This window comes from Physeter macrocephalus, chromosome 11 (genome assembly GCF_002837175.3).
Source record: "Physeter macrocephalus isolate SW-GA chromosome 11, ASM283717v5, whole genome shotgun sequence".
Classification (NCBI taxonomy): Eukaryota; Metazoa; Chordata; class Mammalia; order Artiodactyla; family Physeteridae; genus Physeter; species Physeter macrocephalus.
The window spans coordinates 95,328,066-95,347,629 of record NC_041224.1 but is presented as its reverse complement, the minus strand read 5'-3'; the positions used below and the strand labels follow the sequence as shown (position 1 = coordinate 95,347,629).

Below are 19,564 nucleotides of genomic sequence, written 5' to 3'. Positions count from 1 at the left end.
CCTCTGAATCAACCCTCCTCTTGACTTCCTGCAGTCTCTCTGACTTCCTTGGCCCTGAGCTCAGCAGCCCCATGGGCCTTGCCTACCTTGTGCCATGGTGGCTGCCTTTGGTTCCCGGGCTGCTCCCCGCAGAACAGCTGGATGGCCTGGAGCTTCAGGAAAATGGTCCTGGAGTGTCTGCTTCCCCTCCCACCCCCAAGACTCCAGGAGACACCCAAGGCGGCGTGGCTGCTGCACCGCCACTGCTTACTGGGCAGATCACAACTGGCTTTCTCACTTTCCCTCTGGATTTTCTTGGCAGCATTGTGTGGCTGAGAGGAAGTGCGGAGGCCAATGAACCGTCAGGGCCTTGAGCCACGTGAGCCTTTGGTAGCTCTTGGGCAATGCGGCACTCCCTGGCCGGTGCTGTGCCGTGATGGGGGAGCCAGGTGGGAGAGGGGGGCTGGCGGGGCCTCTAGGAAGAAGGAAGAGGCCCTGTGCCCCTGCGGGGAGGAGTACCAGGGTCCCAGGACTGTAGGTCACATGAGAGAGCTCTCAAGCCTAGAACTTGGCACCTGAGCCCTCTCTTTTATCCTGAAGAGTCACTTTCTGGACATCAAATGAAAACGGAACCCACTCCGGAGCACCCTTGGTATGACTTGTTGGTGTTTGGTTTTGGCAAAGATATTGTCTTGAGTGAGACCTGTAAGGTCCAAGGTAAATTTCAAATAAAAGCAGTAGAAAAAGAAAATGGGAAGATTCATGGAGGAGTTTTGGAAATAGGTGAGAGGGTGGGAATGCCAGTGATGACCTTGATTCTAGTAAGACAAGTACAAGTCTCTGGAGGAAGAAAAACACAGATGGGGGGAAGGGAGGCAGAAGGAAGGGGGGGCCCTTCGTGGGAGTGGGGGGCACACGGGCAGCCCCTGCACCCGCACCAACCCTACCTTCCCCTCCTGTGGGTCCCTTCCCCTGCTTCCCCCGCTTTCTGGGGCCCTAAACATCTCTCCTCAGGGACCTCATTCACCAGCACCCATCCTCCCTCCTGTCTTTTCAACTCTCCCCATCCCCAGTCAGCTCTCATATGCAATTCATTATCTGACATCTCCACACCCACCTTCAATCCAAATGGAACTCCTCCCCTCTCCCCTTCCTCCTGCATTTCTGGTTTTGGTGAGCGAGGACAGTGCCCGCCCAGCCACTCAGGGGGAAATCTGGATGCCCCCTCATCCTTCTCCGTCTTTCTGCCCTCCCTTAGCCCAGCAGTCGCTGAGCCCTGTCCAGTCCCTGTCCAGTCCTGATTATCTCCTACCACTGGCCCCTCCTCCCCGTGCCCTTGTCCCTGCCTTCATTGAAGCCCCCTTGCCTGGACAGCAACTGCTAGCCGGTCTCCCACCCATTCTTCTTCCAAATGAGTCATCAAAGTAAGTTTTCAGAAGTGCCGATTCAACCAGGTTGCTCTCTGCTTAAGAGCCAATACAGGGTAAAGTCCAAACTTCTCAACATCAGCTTCAAAGCCCTTCAGGAACTTTCCCTTCCTGCCTGAAGCGCAGGGAGGCCAAACCCCTTCAGTTCTCAGATGGAGACCTGCACTCCGGCACCTCAGTTCTCCTGCACATGCATCGTTGGTCTCTCTCTTTCTGAAATCTTCTCCCCTCGCTTGTCTACCTTCTGGGTCCAAGCTCAAGCATCAAAGTCTCCGACACTCTCTCTACCATACCAGGCTCTTAGGGGCACCCCCTTTTACATTTCCTATCAGTCTACTCACATTATAAATACTTACGTATGTTTCCCCCAGTCCCCCTTGAGACCATGGCCTGTGTCTTATTAACAGATTCCCAGGGCTTAAACATGAGCCTGGCTAAATATTAAAACCACTAGTAGAACTAACTAGTAATAGCTTTTAAAGAACTTTTACTTTTTCATGTGCACTATCCCACTTAATCTTCACACCATTATTTAATGTCTTTAATATTGTGCTTCACAACTTACAGAGCTCTTTAAAATATACTTTCTCATTTGATCCTCACAGCGACCCTCTGAGGGGAGGTGGGGTTGGCACTGCTTTATTATTGCTAGCATTTTGCACCCGAGGGAGCCAGGACTTCATCCCAGAGCTCTTTGCTTTATATTAGCAGGGACCTCAAAACCACCAGCCAAAAGGACATGAGGACAACGGTCTCTGTGAACGCCACGGGGCATGGGAAGACCAGCAGTCAGGAGACAAGGGTGCTGGCCTGGTTGTGCCTCTTTGTTCCACAGCCCAAACACTTCTGCCAGTTTATCTGTGGGCACCCCTGCCTGGCCCAACCGGCCCCAGGGGGTTATTAGGATGAAGATGGAGCGGCAGGGTCACTCAGGACCTAATCTCAGGGTGCTCTGCGGCAGTGGGCATGAACCCCAGCATCCTGGGCCCTGGGGGATGTCAGAGCTGGAAGGGAGCTCTGAGACTGTCAAGCTTGTCCAAATGAGGTGGGAAAATGAAACCAGACAGTCTTCACACGTGAAAAAAAGAAAAGAGGAAAACACAACAGTGTATTATTTTAAGGCAATTTTTAGGTGGGGAGAGAGGAAATTATTTGAAAGTTCGACTGGGAAAGCAGAGATGGCTAACATCCCCATTCCCCTTGGAGACCTCTGGGGGGCCCAGGAGGAAGCCAGCCCACTGTTCCCCCTCCAGTGACACAAGTGACACAGCCCGGGAGCTCTATGCCACCAGACCTCCTGGACAGGAAGGGCAATGACTAAACAAAGGAGGACTGGCACTCAGCAGACGGAGCAAGCTTTCAGATTTCCGCAGGCACCAGCCCAGGTTCCAGGTCTCCTGTGGGAGGGGAGGGCGGGGAGCCACCTGGAACACAGCAGTGACAAGCAGTGATGGAGCCAAAGGCACTTAATGGGGATGGGCGCAGCTGGCACCCAGAGTGGAGTGCAGGTGTGCAGGCTCCTGCCCTTCCTGCCCCAAAACAGCCTGCCAAAGCAAAATAAATAAAGAGCAGAGAGGAGGAGGAGGAGGAACAGGGGGAGGGGAAGAGGGTGGTGAGAGAAACCAGGTGAACCTGCAGAGCCACCGAGCAGGGTGGGGCAGCAGGTTGAAGGGCCCACCCTGAAAACCTGCAGGAAGATGCTCTCCTCTTCTGTGTTTCTGGATTTTCTAAATCCCGTGATGGAGACGGGTCCATTTGTAATTTATTTCCTTATTGAGATATAATTGACATATAATATTGTACTAGTTTAAGTTTATATTCATATGGTATGGTGTGACGTGATCACCATCACAGCATCAGCTAACACCTCTATCATGTCACGTGATTATCATTTCTTTTTTTGTAGTGAGAATAGTTAAGATCTGGTCTCTTGGTAACTTTGAAGTATATAATACAGTATCGTTAATTATAATCATCATGCTGTGTATTAGGTCTCTAGAACTTATTCATCTTCTAACTGGAAATTTATATTCTTTGACCAACACCTCCCCAATCCCCTGCCTCCAGCCCCTGGTAACCAACATTTTACTCTCGGTTTCTACAAGTTCAGCTTTTTTAGATTCCACGTATACGCGGTATCATACAGTATTTGTCTTTCTCTATCTGAATCACCTCTCACTTAGCATAATGCCCTCAAGGTCCATCCATACTGTAGCAAATGGCAGGATATCCTTCTTTCTCACGGCTGCCTAATATTCCATTGTATACACCACATCTTCTTTATCCATTCGTCTGTTGACAGACACAGGTTGTTTCCATGTCTTGGCTAGTGTCACAGAGGTGCAGATATCTCTTCGAGATAGTGATTTTATTTCCTTTGGATATATGCCCAACAGTTGAATTACTGGATCATATGGTAGTTCTATTTTTAATTTTTTGAGGAGCCTCCATGCTGGTTTCCCCCGTGGCTGTACCAAGTTACATTCCCACCGACAGTGCACACGGTTTCCCTTTCCTCCACACCCTCACCAAAACTTGTTATCTCTTGTCTTTTTGATGATAGCCATGTAATGATAACTTTCAAAAACAATGAAAGGGGGGAAAAGACCAGAAAGATAAGTGTCAAATGTTAGCAGAGATTTCTTCTGGGATGGGGAAGCTATCAGTGATTTTTCTTTTGTTTCTTTTCACTTTTCTGTTCTTTCCAAATTATCTAAGAAGAGCACAAATGATCTAGATAATCACAGGAAGAAAATACAAAAGAGTGACTCCCTGTTCTTAAAATAACAAAAACACACATGATGAAGGAGGAGAGGCTGAGGAGTGTCAGACTGGGGAGAGGGAGTGGGTGAGGGAGCGAAGGGGAGATGGGGTCAGGGAAAGTGAGGGCCTGTTTGGGGGGCAGCCCGCTACAAAGTGCTTTCCAGTCATCCTGGGACCACTGTGAGTGGGCCCTGCCCCGACGTCTCCAGGCTCTCAGGCCGGCAGCAGCTTCTGGCCGGTTCCTGCAGCGCCACAGTGTCCTCCCAGCATGTCCAGGCCGCCCTCCCCCGACCTCCCTCCAGCCTCTGCTTGCAGGCTCACTAAGACAATTTAAATGGAGAGACCTGGGATCTAGGATTCCAGAGAGGCTGGTTTAGAGGGGATCAAGTTGCACTTATTTTGTGGCTGCGGATCTTGGCAGGAGGAGAGAGAAGACAGGAAGAGCAGGGAGGGCCCAGCCACACAGGTGGCAGTCAGACCAAGAGGACCAGCCAGTAGCAATAAGTAGCTTGTTAGCACAGAAAAAGGAACACTGATGATAGATAAAGCATTTTTATCATCTCTTCCGGAGATGCACGGTGGTTCTAACAGCACTTCCTTCACCTTAGGCAGGCGGGGAAGAGGACAGAGAAGGAGCAGAGATAACACCACACCCTCAGGAGGAGAAGAGAGCAAAATGGGCCTGGAGGGGTAGGAGGGCTGAGAGGGTGTCAGGAGCGGGGCAGGGGAGTGGCTGGATGACTGGGAAGGCCTGAGGAGGTGGGTGTGAGGCTCAAGAAGCCCTTCCTGCAGCAACGAAGATGTACTTGTAGCCCTTATCTCCTTGATCTCGTTGCTGCTGATGAGGACTTGCAGCTGGTGGGGTCCGGCTTTGATGGGGTAGAGGTCCAGTTGAATTTGGATGGTGTGTCCGGCCACCAGAGTTCCAAGACTGAAAGTCAAAAAGGGCCTGTTAGAGCCTTGAGTAACTGCTTGGGTGGGTGATCTGGTTTCCCCTCTTCATCGGTCGCACGTCCCACACCCACCCCACCCCTCAACACCACTGAGCTCAACCTTCCCCAAGGAGGTGGGAAGGTGGGGGAAAGGAGGCACCATCCAGGAGACTAAGGACCATCCTATGACCCCACGAGGCACCCCCTTATCTAAGACTAGCATGAGGCAGGTGGATAGCCATGGTACTTACTCATTTGTTATCTGCCCATTGATGAGGCCACTGCCCTCCAGAACCATTGTGCAGTGACTCAGAGCCACCGAGAGGGTATTGGTGAGCGAGATGTGGACTCTCAGGGCCTTGCCCACCTCGGCCCTCTCAGACACCTGTGTGGAGAGAAGACGGGGATATCATGGGCAACTGGCCTCATTTCTGCACTCAGTTCAGCAACCTCACTTCCCCATCCCTCTGATGACCACCAGGGACTGCTCACTTAGCACGAAGATGCTGCAGGGGCGAGAACATGAGCCCACAGTATTCACATTCACCGTTAACACATACACTGGCCTGCCTTAGAAGCTCACAGTACTACTGGATGCCACCACCAACTGGGAATGGGCACCAAGTGAAATCTATTTCCCTCCCCATCATCTAGCTCAGGATGGCAATTAGATTTCAACTTAAGTGCCAGCTCCAATCTGTTAGTTGCGGCTGATAGGAATGGTGTGTTAAAGAGGATCCTGAGGACAATCCAGAGCCAGTGAGAGGGTCATGATTGATTAGTAGTGTCTGACACAGGCATGGGATAAGGAAGTGGTGTCATGTGTGCCATCCATGTGCCACTGGTGATGTCATTCTGAGGCCCAAGTTGCAGGCAGAGACAGGACCTGACCCAGGTGTCCTAGACCCCAGTCAGGATCTTCCTCCCATGCTGCTCTGCCTTCATATGCATTAGCAGACCCACTCTGAGTTTTTCCAGGTGTATTCAGTGCATCACATGTGAGGTTTGAGTCATATAGGGCAGCATGGCCTTGACTTGTGAGTGGGAGGCAGGGATCCATCCTACTCACTTCTAGAGCCCCAGTGCCTAGCACAGTGTCAGCCAAATGATGGATATTTGGTAAACGAGTGCTGAACTGAAATGACTCGACCACCCAGATCATACTGGGGGCACGTTCTGGCTCAACCAGAGAATCGAGGAGAAGGAAGAACACATCCTGACTTCTCTGGAATTCAAAGAAAAGAAACAAGTCCTTTGTACTCTAGTGAGTGTGCCAAAGTTGAACAAGGTCAAAATAGCTTTGGCATCCAGCATGGTCACACAAATCACCCCGGGGTTCCTTAGCCATGGGGACCAATTAAGAGCCTACTTGGCATCTGATGTGTTTGCATTGGATCCTGTTGTGACCAGGGCTTTGTGTAATGGGCAGCGCCCTCACCTAAGCCCCAGGCTTGTGTCTGCTCTTGTGATTCTGCCCACTGTTACCCCCTCCCCCCTCATGGAGTGTGGCCGGCATCACTTGGCCTGACGACCTCACAGCATGCCCAGGTGAAACCTGTCAGGTGGCCAGACGGTTTATGATGTGGAGCCACTCACTTCTCTTTCTGGCGGGGGTGGAGGGTGCTGTTCACAGATCCACCAGGTGCACAGTCAGGTGGGGATTAGGCAGTGGGCAAAGCCTTCAGGTAGGAGGGGAAAGTGGGGAAAGGAGGCTTCAGAGGAAGAAAAACCCTGGTTATAGGACATGGAGATCATCCCTGCCCTCCCCCATTTACCCTTCCTTCACCTGTATTCGTTCCTCATGCAATTTCCTTGCCAGCCACTCAAGCCTCTGAAGTGAAATGTGAGGCTCACCTTTCATTTGTTTCCTTCTTCCTTGTCACCCCTGTCTTATCAGGTGACAAGGAATTTGGCCTGAGTCTCTCTCAAACCTGTCTTCTCTACTCCATCTCCCAGATACTGCCTTTCTTGTCTCTTTGCCTCTGCAAAACTACTTCCTTACTTAAAATGCCTTCAACTCCACCTCGTTTCTCTAGAGTGTCTTCCTGTGCGTCCTCTGTAAAATGTCACCTCCTCTGGGAAGCCTTCCCTTTTCACAGAGCGCAAGGGACCACACCATACTGCACTTTAATCACCTGTTTGGTGTCCAAGGCAGGGACTGTGCCTTGTTAGCTGCTGTACCCCCAGCCCCTGAATTGGGTGAGTCAGAGGGCCCCTGAGCCCCATCTCTGTCCAGATGCCTTACCTCAGTAGATAAGTGGGGAGGCCCCAGGGAGATATCTTTTAGGACCAGCATGGACCTCCCTGTCTCCTCCACCTTGGTGATGCCAGACACACAGATCAGCTTTTCATCCATCAGTTTGTTTCTATAATTGTTGTAGGGTAGCAAGAGCAGCCACTGTGTCTCTAAGCACAGACAAAATACATCTTGAGTCCAGGAATGGGTCTTGGAAAGAGAGAGTGAAAATGTGTATGTGTGAGAGAGGAAAAAATAGTTTGTGTTTGAGAGAGAATATGAGTGTGAGTCTACATGAGTGTGAAAGTGTTTGTGTTTGTGTGTAAGAGAGAGAGACAGATGGTGCTTACCCTGCTCCCCTGACCCCCCGAGGTCACTGCTGTGTTTCACCTGGTGGGATGGCATCAGAGGTACAGTACCTGACATTCAATCTCCTGCCAACAGCAGCTTCACTGACCAACGTGTGTGCGTGTGTGTGTGCATGCGTGTGCCTGCATGCATGTGTGCGTGTGTGTGCGTGCACGTGCGTGTGCGTGTGTGTGTGCGTGTGTGGTGGAGGGGGTGACTTGTTCATGTCCCCAAGCTTCCCTCCCTGTATGTGCCTTTCCAGGCTTGCCTCATACTCACTCTCCCCGAAGTCCAGGGTCAAGTGCACTGTTTGTCTCCAGAGGGGCTCCCAGGTGCCACCGTCGCGCAGCAGGGTCTGCGCACAGAAATGCACCACCAGGTGGATGGGCCCCTGGGGTTGGGCTCTATCTGCCAGACTCCGGGCATGCAGCTTCGGCAGCAGGTCCTGGCCCCACTCGGCCCTCCTGGTCAGGTAAAGCTGCAGCTGTGCGGGCTGATCCTCAAAGCCCCCAGACCCCAGCAGGTCCAGGAAGGGTGAAGAGGCCCTCCAAGGGCCCAGCATTTTCCGGGAGGCCTTCATGAACACAGATCGCGCCTCACGGGATCCTGACAGAAAGGAGAGCCAGGAAAGACATCAGTGGGAAGGGGTCAGGAGGACCAATGACCTTCTTGCTGGAAATAAGGCACCCAGCAACTCCCAGGTCCCCTCCCGAAGCCTCAGCCACAAGAATAGCTGCCTAAGGAGACAATACAGCATCATGGCTGGAACAAGGGGATTGGTGTTGCTTGGTGCTGGGCTCAAACCCTTGCTCTTTCACAGTCCCTTCATCTCTTGGTGCTCAGTTCAGTAGCCCAGGGATATTTCCTTGCCTCATAGAGTTGCCAAAAATTTGGGTTAAATGAGTTCCTGATTATAAGCGCTGGATGGCGTTTTTTGTCATCTTTTGCGGAGGCGGTGGTTAGGTGGTGATGGTTTCAACGTGAGAGCCATCCTCATGTCCTTTGGGAGGCAACACAAAGGAGGTTACAGCTGCCCCTCTCCCTGAAACACTGGGGCCCCAGGCACCTTCTGGGTACTTGTAGGAGCTGGTGATGTTCTGGCTCTGGTCTGACCCTACCATCTTGGTGCTGACTTCCTTCCCGATGGAACTGATGTTATGGGCCAGAATTTCCTGGGCCTGGCCATCCTCCAACAGCCAAACGACTTCATCGGCGTTCACCTCAGCATAAACAAATGGGGTGTCGTAGGGCAGGTGGACCTTCCCTTCCCTGATGGCCTTTACGGAGGCAGGGCCACAGTGGAACAACCCTGTTCAGGGAACAAGAGTTGTGGACCATTAACTTGGCTGCTGACATATGGACCAGGGCCAGTGGGTCCTGGCCATAGGAGGTAGAGGTAGGGAGATGGGATGGGGAGGGGCAGTGGCATTAATGACCCTCATCATGGGGTGCTCTCCAGTTCCCATTAATTCATCTGATGCTCTCAGCCACCCTGGGAGGCAGCAGTCATCACCTTCATCTTCCCTACTTTACAGGTGAGGAAACAACTGAGAGGTCCAGTGGCTCATCAGCTCACCCAACTCTCAAAGGCAAAGTTAGACCCCTGACCCGAAGTTGTCTCTGCTACGACTTTGGAAAGCAGATGAAGTGGGAAAGGCATCGTTCCTTTCTGGCCTCCTGCTCACGGGGTCAGTCATCCCGACTGGCGTCCCCACAGAGCCCAGACCTTTCCACAATGGTCTGCTCTCACCACTGCTGGTTTGCTGGGGAGTGGGGTCCAGAACCTGCCACCCGTTGTATCCTGGAGGGAGATCTTTCTGGATCATCCAGCACTCGTTCCAGACATGGAAATTCCTGCAGGAAGCAGTAAGGAGAAAGGGACTCACGTTTTCAGAGGATTTGCCAGGTATCAGACCCTATACTGAGCGCTTTATATCACTGTTTCTTCTTCTTTTTTTTTTTTTACATTTTATTTGGAAGTAATTTCAAGCTTATAATAAAGTTGCAAGAATAGTACAAAGAACACCCATATACCCAGTTCATCTGTTGTTAGCATTTTGCCCCATTTGCTTTATCACTAGCTTTTTTTCAGTGTGGATATGGAGATTTCTTAGAATAGGGATCTTCCCTTGCATACTCTAGTACAGTTATCAACCTCACACAGTTAATATTGATACTATCCTTTTATCTACTTTACTGTCTATATTTCAATGTTGTCAGCTAATAATGCCCTCTATGGCAGGGGTCCCCAACCCCCGGTACCGGCCCGTGGCCTGTTAGCAACTGGGCCGCGCAGCAGGAGGTGGGCGGCAGTGAGCGAGCGGAGCTTCAACTGCCACTCCCCATCGCCCGCGCCACCGCCTGAACCATCGCCCCACCCCTTCCGTGGAAAAATGGTCTTCCACAAAACCAGCCCCTGGTGCCAAAAAGGTTGGGGACTGCTGCTCTATGGCATTCTTTTGCACCCAGTCCAGGATCACACGTGGCATTTAGTTGACCAATACCCTTTGTGTCCTTTGATCTGGAAGAGTTCTTCCGGCTTTGTTTTATCACATTGACATTCTGAATACAGTATTTATTTATTTTTATCAGAGTGGGCCTCATTTTGGATTTGCCTGCTGTTTCTTCATGATTAGATTCAGCTTATGTGCTCACAGACAGAATTCTACACAAGTGACATGTCCTTCCGAGATGCACTACTGCTCATTGACCCAGAGAAGTTTCAGCCCTCGAGGAGCCCAGAGAGGGAGGGAGCTCCAAGCACAGCAGCTAGTTCTCATACAATTCAAAGGTCTTACCTGGAAACTGGCTGGAAAAGCAAAAACAGGAAATCAGATGTGGGGTAGAGCAGACGAGAAAGGAACCAGAGGAAGTGACTAGAGATCCAAAAATAAAGGGACACACAGAGACGTATATGCATATGCCTGCAGAGAGGGAGTGAGGCAGGGAGAGGAGAAGTCAGCAGAGACCAAAGGACGTATGCAGAGGCAGCTAGTCCTGGCTTTGCCCTGACAGAGAAAGGTGCAAACAGAAAGGCTCAAAGAAGGAAGAGTAAGATGAAAAAGATTTTGAGGTCAGTATTCAGAGGACACACGACCTATTCATTTGGTTGCCAGCTTCAGAATACATTATCCCATAGTCTTCTATCTCTGAAATGAGCTTGATGTAATGATCTGATTAGCCAGAACAGCTTTCTGGCTGGGGGACTTATTCTCTAAGCATCAGCAACAATGTATGGGGCAATATTTCCTCAAGGCCAGAGAGCATCAGGCCAGAATTTTCCTACCCTACCTGGAATGGAGCAGAGACCTGTAGGAGACAGTGCCCCTTACCATATTTTGTCTCGTTTCTGAGTTGGCAGCATCTTTGCATGTTGGTCATAGTAGGTGTCGATGGTCAAGTTTGCATCCACGTTGTGTGCAGAATGGAAATTGGAAACGACACGGGTTGGAACACCTAAGCATCTCATTACTAAAGAGAAGCAAAGCATGGGGACTGAGTTTATTTCAAGAAGAATCCTTGGTTTCATGTGCATACTTTCTCACTTTCAAGCTGGAGGAGAGAAAAAGGCCAAGATTCTTGCAGATCCATACCTGTAACTCCTTTATATTCAGAGCACCTCACCCAGGCCCAGAACCTTGTGTCCTACCTACCCTATCCATAGTCTCCATTCCACCAGGAGAAAGAAATCATTTGAGGGTCACTTAACAATTAACAACAACTCAATTTATCATTTAGGGATTTTTCCATTCAGCAGCTATCCAAACTAAAAAAAGAGAACCTAAACATTTGATAATTCGAAAGAAAAATTTTAAAAATTAGACCTATGCTGTAGCCAGAAGAGAAGCTGTGTGACCTTAGGTAACTGGCTTAACTTCTCTGGCCCTTAGTCTTCTTATATGTAACAAAATGAAGAGTTGGACCAGATGATTTTCAGTTCTGAAATTCTGGATCTGTAATTATACTCAAATAAAAGGGTTTGGAGGAAAGAAAGAAATCAAAGCACAGATAGAAGAGCCAGATAGACTTACAGAGATATGTGGAAGACAGCGACGAAGGGAACCTTGCATGTACGAGGCAATGACCATCTTTGATAAGACAACAGCACCCTCTTGTGGCTTCTCAGGAATCACACAAAGCAGCCACTACATCACCGTCATCCCCCACCCCCCACACACACCCCCACACACACTTGACCGGGGCCAGATGAAATTAAGCCGAGAGCCAGGTGTGACCTTTGGAACACAGGTCCCCACCTCTGCAAGCAAGGTGAGGAGTTTAGAGAGAGGTTTATCCCACCCCTGTCCTGCTTAGGAGCAGATGGTGCCCACTGAGGCTGCTGGGAGGATTACAATGCTTTGAAATGTAAGAGGACTATTAAGATTGACCAATCTTTTTGTTTCGATTCATTGAAGATCCCCAAAGGACGCCACCTGTCCACAGTCGCCTCTCCACTCCCAGCACAGCTCCTGGGCTTTCACAAACCCTTAACCCATGGTGAGAATTAGACCAGGGCTGCAAGTGGCCAGAGGCAACTTGGCAGGAGCAGCTTTCCCCTCGCTCAAAGGTCATAGACTCTAGGGCCTAGCCGTGGGGAGAGGCTCGGAGGTGGAGCACAGGTGCAGACCTAGACCTTCTCCCTCTCTTTGCAGGGTCTAAAGGCCTGAGCCCTCCTCCTTAACACCTGCCTAGTCAGGGACATCCCAGCCCAAGGCAAATTTAGCTGTACTAAATACTGGCACTGTGCTGAGCATTTTCCCTTGAAAACAAATGAACAAAATGAGGTCACTTGATTTTTTTTTTTTTTTTGTGGTATGCGGGCCTCCCTCTGTTGTGGCCTCTCCCGTTGCAGAGCACAGGCTCCGGACGCGCAGGCCCAGCGGCCATGGCTCACGGGCCCAGCCGCTCCGCGGCATGTGGGATCCTCCCAGACCAGGGCGCGAACCCGGTTCCCCTGCATCGGCAGGCGGACGCGCAACCACTGCGCCACCAGGGAAGCCCCAAGGTCACTTGATTTGAACACTCATGTTTAAACCTCTCCGCTCTCTGTAGCACCTGTACATAACTGCCAAGGTATGTTGCCCCTCTCAGAAAAGTCTAGAACTTTGTCTTTGGACCCTGTCTCTGTCCTCCCCATTCTGTGCTCCCTCGTTCTCCAATTCAGAGTCAACACATCGGTTCAGTAAACATTTCTTGAGCATCACAATGTAACAGGCAGCACTGTGCAAGGTACTCCTGCCTCTTGGGGGAAGATAGGCAGGCACTGCAGTGCTTTCCATCTTTCCCTCATCTTCACAGATAATCTGATCAATGACTTGGGACTAAATTGTAAATAACTGATAATGCATAAAACATGGATGCTCCTTAAGGGTAGTCAGCAAAGTAGTGAATCTCTAATTGTAACTCCTCAAGAATCTCTCTGAGAAGTGTTTGGGAGCCACCAGCTCTGCCCGCAGATGAGATCAGGTTTCCAGATTATCTGCTTGCACCTCAAGCTTCCCTCGACCTGCCCCCGACTCCAGGCTCACCTTGAGCTGAGAAGCCTGAGCAGGTGTCAGAAGGAAGCCAGTTTTGCCTCCACTTTGGGACCACAAGCTCCTCTATCCAGGTGACCATTTTAATAGCCTAACTGCTCCATCAAGGAGACTGAAGAGTGATTGCAGCAGGTCACTCCTTCCCTGGTTATTGCAGGATTCCTTGAGACTATAGAGTGTGCTGGTTAAGAGCCAAGTGACCACCACTCCTTAGCCATGGGGCTGTGGACAGGCCACAGTTAACTCAGGTGAAGTGGAGATAATCCCAGCCCGACCTCGAAGAGTTATCACGAAGAGTCAATAAGTGATTCTGCATTACCATCTCCCCCTCACTCACCGGTACCCATAACAGCTGCAAATACCCAACACTGCCCATACCTCACAGGCTGCCCGCCCCTGGCCGCCCACTGTCACAGGATGGCCACGCTGCCCGTCCACTCCAGTGGGCTGACCCCCTGGGAGTAGTCCTCTTTCCAGCTCCCCTGCAGCACACCGCTGTCGTCATTGCTGTTGATCTGCAGAGGAGAGACAGGTGGGTTTTCGCGGTGCAGTCGGGGGGAAGCTCAGGCAGGGCCGGGGAAGCTTCTGGCCTTACCATGGCGCTCACCACCCTGCAGACATACACTACACTGTTCCACTGGGAGTAGTCTTTGGTTGGGTTCTCTAAGAAGTACAGGTTCTTGTTCAGAATCTCAAAGCAGATATCTATGATGTCCTCTTCAAACTTCCAGGGGATTTCAAGGAAGAACAAAGAGAAGAGTAAAAATGTCTAGAATTCTGAAGCCAAGTCAGTAACACCGACGTTTAGGGGTGGGGCTAAATATCAGACAAGTTCCTGCCTTCAAAGAGCTTGTAAGTCAAGTTGGGAATGTGTTAAGATTCAGAATTTTGAAGAACTAACCTGTGTGTTTCTGATGGAAAATGCAAATGGCATTTGGAGAGATGAGAGTCAGCTGAAGGCATCAGAGAAGGCTATTGGAGCTGGTGGGCTTGGAAGGACAAGGTAGACAGGAAGAGAGCGGGGTGGAGGCGTTCACCCAAGGTCTTTGGGCGTGATGGGTACCAGAGACAGAGGCTCACAGATTTTCCTTCTGGAGGACTTGCGAGAGTAGGAAAAGATTGGATGGATACATATAAGGCCAGGCATGTGAGGAGAGGGAGAAGAGCGTGGAGAACCTTCAAATCAGGTAGAGGGTTCAGTGCTGATGGTGTGAGCACAGGAGAAGCCAGTGTACACTCATGACATACGTCTACAACATGTATTTGCTACATGTGTCGTAACCCTTTTGGCTGCCAAATGCCCTGGTATTTTTCTGAGTTTCAAAAAATTACACAAGTTGTTGGAGAACAGGGAACCTGATCTTCCTCAGCAAGGCTCCCTGCTTCCTGCCCCCAACCCACTCTTCCCTCCCGGTGGGTGTGTACAGGGCTGAGAAGGCAGTAGGAGGCGGAGAGAAACTATCCCAGCCACAGCTGGTGGGTGAGAGTAGAAAAGTTGCCCAGAGTCAAAGGTCCCCCGCTGTGTACCCTAACTGGATATTTGGTATTATTAAAGAATTGCTGTTCATTATTTCAGTTATAATACTGTATTGTGGCTCAGTTTTTCAGAGCGTCATCATCTTTTAGAACTATATTTGGAAATATTACTCGATTAAAGGACCTGGTAATTTGCTTCCCAAAATCCAGTGATGAGATGCGAGGAATGGGGGAGAATACACCAGGGATCAGCAAAGTTTTTCTGTAAAGGACCAGATAATAAATATTTTAGGCTTTGCAGGCCATAGGGTTTCTGTCTCAACTACTCAGTTCTGCCATTGTAGCATGAAAGCAGCCACAGATGATACCTAAATGAATGAGCATAGCTGTGTTCCAATGAAATGCTGTTTATTAGACACCGAAGTTTGAACTTCGTATAATTTGCACATCACAAAATACAGTTGACCCTCTGTGTCCGTGGATTCTACATCCATGGAGTCAACCAATAGGCTCAAAAATATTAGGGAAAAAAATTCCAGAAAATTCCCAAAAGCAAAACGTGAATTTGCTGCACAGTGCCAGCAACTATTTACATAGCATTTACATTGTTTTAGGTGTTATAAGTATCTAGAGATGATTTTAAAGTACATGGGAAGTTGTGCATAAGTTATATGCAAATACTATGCCACTTTATTATTTATTTATTTATTTCTTTATTTTGGAGGGGGTGAAGTTGAAAAGAATAGTTTTATTGCTTTGCCAAGCAAAGGGGGCCACAGAGGGTTAATGCTCTCAAAACTGAGTGTCCCAACCTGGCGGGGGTAGTGAGGAGTTTTATAGTAATGGTTCAAAGAGGAGGGTGTGATCAGCTCATGGACTTTCTTCTGATTGGTTGGTGGTGAGGTAAGTGGGAGTCAGCATCATCAACCTTCTGGTTCCAACTGGTCCTCGGTCCTGCCAGTTGTGGCAGCATACAGTTAACTTCTCCCACCTGGCAGGGGTTTCAGTATCTGGTTTCAGGACTTAATGAAGCTCAGGTTCTTGATGTCTCATGGCAGTAAGAATTCAGTGAGAGACAAAGTGATAGGTAAGAAGTGGATTTATTTAGAGAGAAACACACTCCACAGACAGAGCGTGGGCCATCTCAGAAGGCGAGAGCGGCCTATGCCACTTTATATAACAGACTTGAGCGTGCTTGGATTTTGGTATCTGTGGAGGCGTCCTGAAACCAATCCTCTGCAAATACTAAGGGATGACTGTGTTATTTTTAAAAAATTCTTTTTTTTAGCAGTTTAAGAAGTATGAAAACCATTCTAAGCTCTTGGGCCATGCAAAAACAGATGGTGGGCCACATCTGGCCCACAGGCTATAGTTTGCAAATCACTGATATAGATGAAACAAAATACACCATAAATTGATCACTATTGAAGGTAAGAGGTTCATGGAGGTTCATTATAGTAGCCTGTCTACTTGCATTTTGTTTCAAATTTTTCATAAAATATTAAAAACTGAGAAGGAAAGACATCTCCCCTTCCCTCCTTGTGCGTCTCACTGGATGGGAAATTGGTCCAGCACTGCACATCCTGACTTCTGTTAGTGGCACTTCACAGCCTAATAGAGTTGTCTAAGGCCCACTTCAGGTGACAGTGTTATCTGCCCATAGTTCCAGGGCCAGGGGGTGATGACTCTTTCATGACCATTGTAAACAGAGCCATAGTCCATCATGATATACTCCTGCAGCAGTATTTCACTTGGCAGGTAGACGTCGTCCTCTGAGCAGTTAAGTATAGCAGAGGGGGCAAAGCCCCAAACCAAAAAACAAACAGTAATAAAATTAAAAACAGTAATGACAGTATCTTGCTGGATAATCAGATAAGCAATGGGTTGATGGCAATAGAAATCAAGACTGGACCCCTTAAAAGTCTGTGTGCTTTTCTAGAGGCCAGCGATATAATCTATACTTTAAAAAAAGATGATATTTTCTTGGTTATAAAAGCAGCAAACTTTTCATAGAGATTTGGAAAATATGGATGACAGAAAGAAGACAATGAAGATCACCCTTCTTACTACTCAGAAACACCCATCATTACATTTTAGTGTATTCTGGCTGTGCTCTCTTTCTCGGCACATATATGTAATTAGGATCATATGTGTTCCATTTCCTAATTGATTTCACTTAACATCACACCATGAACATTTTCATCATGCCATTAAAAATTCTCTGTAAAGATGATTTTTAGTGAGCACATGGTAACACATTGCATAGATGTGCAGCATTTTATCTTCAGGGCTTTCTAAGTAGATCCTCACAGAGTGTTCCCAATGGATCAGTTAGAATTACAACCTGTGAGCAAGTTATACCTGCACTCCAAGGGTTAAAAAGCAGGATGAAAGTCCCCAGAGTGTGGGTTGTGCTGTGACCAGGGCCCTAAGAGATCTCCATCTTCAGAGTGTAGGGACCAATGACTGCATTGGCCAGTGTGAAAAGGGAGACAAAGAGCGAGTTGGCCTGAATGGTGAAGTCAGAAGCACTCCAGACATTGCCTTGTTGGGCCTTGTGAGCAAGAAGGTGGCTTGGGTTCCCAGCAGCTCTGTGGGCTCTGGTCCTGTGTAAGAGAGAATGACCCCAAAGTGAGGTGCAAAATCTATGTGACACGATTTCAGGGGAACTGGGAGGACCCTTACCTTCTCCTACCACTTGCTAATCCTTTTACTGCCACTGGGTGTCCTTGGACACACACTTAAGATCTGTGGGCCTTAGTTTTTTAATCTGTAAAATGGGATCGTAGTAGTACCCACCTGAAAGTCTTGTCACAGGGATTAAATGAGATAATGTGTGTGAATTTTTAGCACAGTGCCTGTTGTGTATTTAAAAGTTGTCTGTTATTATCACAATCTTAGTTTGCTGAGTTGGCCACATCTTTTCTTAACGGTGCTAATAGGGTCCCGGGGGTCCCAGGAGAAGAGAGGGGAGGGCGGTTCAGAAAGGAGAGGCAGGGGCCCTAGAGGTGAGCTTTGTCTTGGGGAGGGGTGGGCTCACCTGTCTCAGCCACAAAGGTGATGTAGTCAGTCCCAGAGTGGAAGCGTCGGTTGAAATGCAGCTGGATTGTGAAGGACTCCCTGCGGCGCACAATGAGCCCTTGCAGGCCCATCTCCTGCGTGTGATGCTCCTGGTTGTTCCTGGCATTCTGCAGGTCGATGGACCTGAGCTCCAAGGCTGCCACTGGGACAGGGGGTGGCGGGGGGGACAGGTCATTGCCCAGCTGTGGCTCCCTGGGCTCAGCATCCCCTGACACTTCTTGACATTTCGTGGCACCTGGCTCTGACTTGGGTAAGATTGCTGTCCAGATCTTAGCCCTCTGCCACCTGCCCCCTAATCTCAGGACTCAGCCTCAGAGAGCATTTCAGCATCGTGATCCCAGTGACCTCTGGACCTGGACCTGGAGCCACAGTGCTCGAGAAGTGGGGTCCCAGACAGCACAACGTTTCCAGATAACTGAAACTTAACCTCAAAGTGCCGCCATGTACTCTTAATCACTTTTGTTGACAATCTTTCTAAAAATTACTCTGTTATCCTGATGATAGAAGAAAGAGCATACTCCAATTTTGTATGAATTAAGTCAGTGAGCTGACTGGAGGCTGGGACCTCAGCTACAGGCAAGTCCCTTCTTTAGGATATGGGGGAGGGTGGGCACCTCAGGGTTATTTGCAGCTTATTTCTTGCTTCTCAGCCATGTTCCAGGTGGATGAGGGTACTGGCTGCTTCCTAGGATGTACACTTAGTGTGTAATTTTAAAACTCTCATAGCATAATGGGCAAGGTGCAGGCTCTCACCATCTTGGCTGTGAGACCTTAAGTCACTTAAGGTCCCTAGACATCAAAAAAATGGTGACAATGGTATTCCTACCTCCTAGAATTCATGTGGGCATTAAGTGAGGATTCACAAGTAAAGACCTTAGCATAGTGGCAGGTGCAGGGTAAGCACTCAGTCGTCAGTAGTTGCTCTTAGTACTGATAATAATACAGCCTCAGATTGCATTTGCTTTGCTATTTTTGCTGGTGATAAAAATTCATTAGGTCCTTTCCCCCAGTAGTACCTCAGTTTATCTCAGTGGTTGTCAACAGGGGCAATTTTGCCCCCTGGAGGACATTTGGCAAAGTCTGGAGACATTTCTGGTTGTCACAACTGAGGGAGAGGCTGCTACAGGTGTCTAGTGGGTAGAGGCTGGGGTTGCTGCCAAACAGCATCCTAGAGGAAAAACTCATGTTTGCTCTAGCCAGTTTTTTGTGCCATTTGCATTTTGAACTTTTTTCACATGAGTTCTTTATATTTTCACTAAATGAGTTCACTTTGATAGTTTTAGCCCATCTTTGTTACCTGGCTGGATTTTTTTGAGTCCTAATTCTTTCACTTAAAACACTTTATCTTACTATCTGGGAACTGGCTAAACAGTCTTCCAGGTCTTTGTCCAAGTCATTGGTAATACGATGGTTCTAAGCATTAAGGCTTAAGTCAGAGACCAGTGGAGTATTATTGTTGGAGGTTCCTTCCACGTTAACACTGAGCCATTAGGAAATACTTTTTTTTTTTTTTTAATTTTTGGCTGCATTGGGTCTTCGTTGCTGCACACGGGCTTTCCCTAGTTGCGGCGAGCGGGGGCTACTCTTCGTTGCGGTGCGCGGGCTTCTCATTGCGGTGGCTTCTCTTGTTGCGGAGCACGGGCTCTAGGCGTGTGGGCTTCAGTAGTTGTGGCACGCGGTCTTCAGTAGTTGTGGCTCGCGGGCTCTAGAGCGCAGGCTCAGTAGTTGTGGCGCACGGGCTTAGTTGCTCCGTGGCATGTGGGATCTTCCCGGACCAGGGCTCGAACC

At 49.1% G+C, this 19,564-nt stretch overlaps 2 protein-coding genes across 2 annotated transcripts in view; both read right to left on the bottom strand.

Annotated features, from left to right (window-relative positions):
- Positions 1 to 227, bottom strand: part of TGM5 (transglutaminase 5) — a 30,019-nt gene extending 29,792 nt beyond the window's left edge. The window contains 1 exon segment of the mRNA XM_055088281.1: positions 87 to 227. Within this exon segment, the coding sequence (XP_054944256.1) occupies positions 87 to 96 (10 nt within the window). The 5' untranslated portion in view covers positions 97 to 227.
- Positions 228 to 2,765: 2,538 nt separating this feature from the next.
- Positions 2,766 to 19,564, bottom strand: part of TGM7 (transglutaminase 7) — a 30,429-nt gene continuing 13,630 nt past the window's right edge. Inside the window, 14 exon segments of the mRNA XM_024132794.1 lie at positions 2,766 to 2,830; positions 4,976 to 5,100; positions 5,353 to 5,486; positions 7,347 to 7,507; positions 7,965 to 8,291; positions 8,752 to 8,994; positions 9,436 to 9,539; positions 11,018 to 11,156; positions 13,557 to 13,734; positions 13,815 to 13,943; positions 16,331 to 16,467; positions 17,057 to 17,248; positions 17,251 to 17,301; positions 17,736 to 17,918. Of these exon segments, the coding sequence (XP_023988562.1) occupies positions 2,766 to 2,830; positions 4,976 to 5,100; positions 5,353 to 5,486; positions 7,347 to 7,507; positions 7,965 to 8,291; positions 8,752 to 8,994; positions 9,436 to 9,539; positions 11,018 to 11,156; positions 13,557 to 13,734; positions 13,815 to 13,943; positions 16,331 to 16,467; positions 17,057 to 17,248; positions 17,251 to 17,301; positions 17,736 to 17,918 (2,168 nt within the window).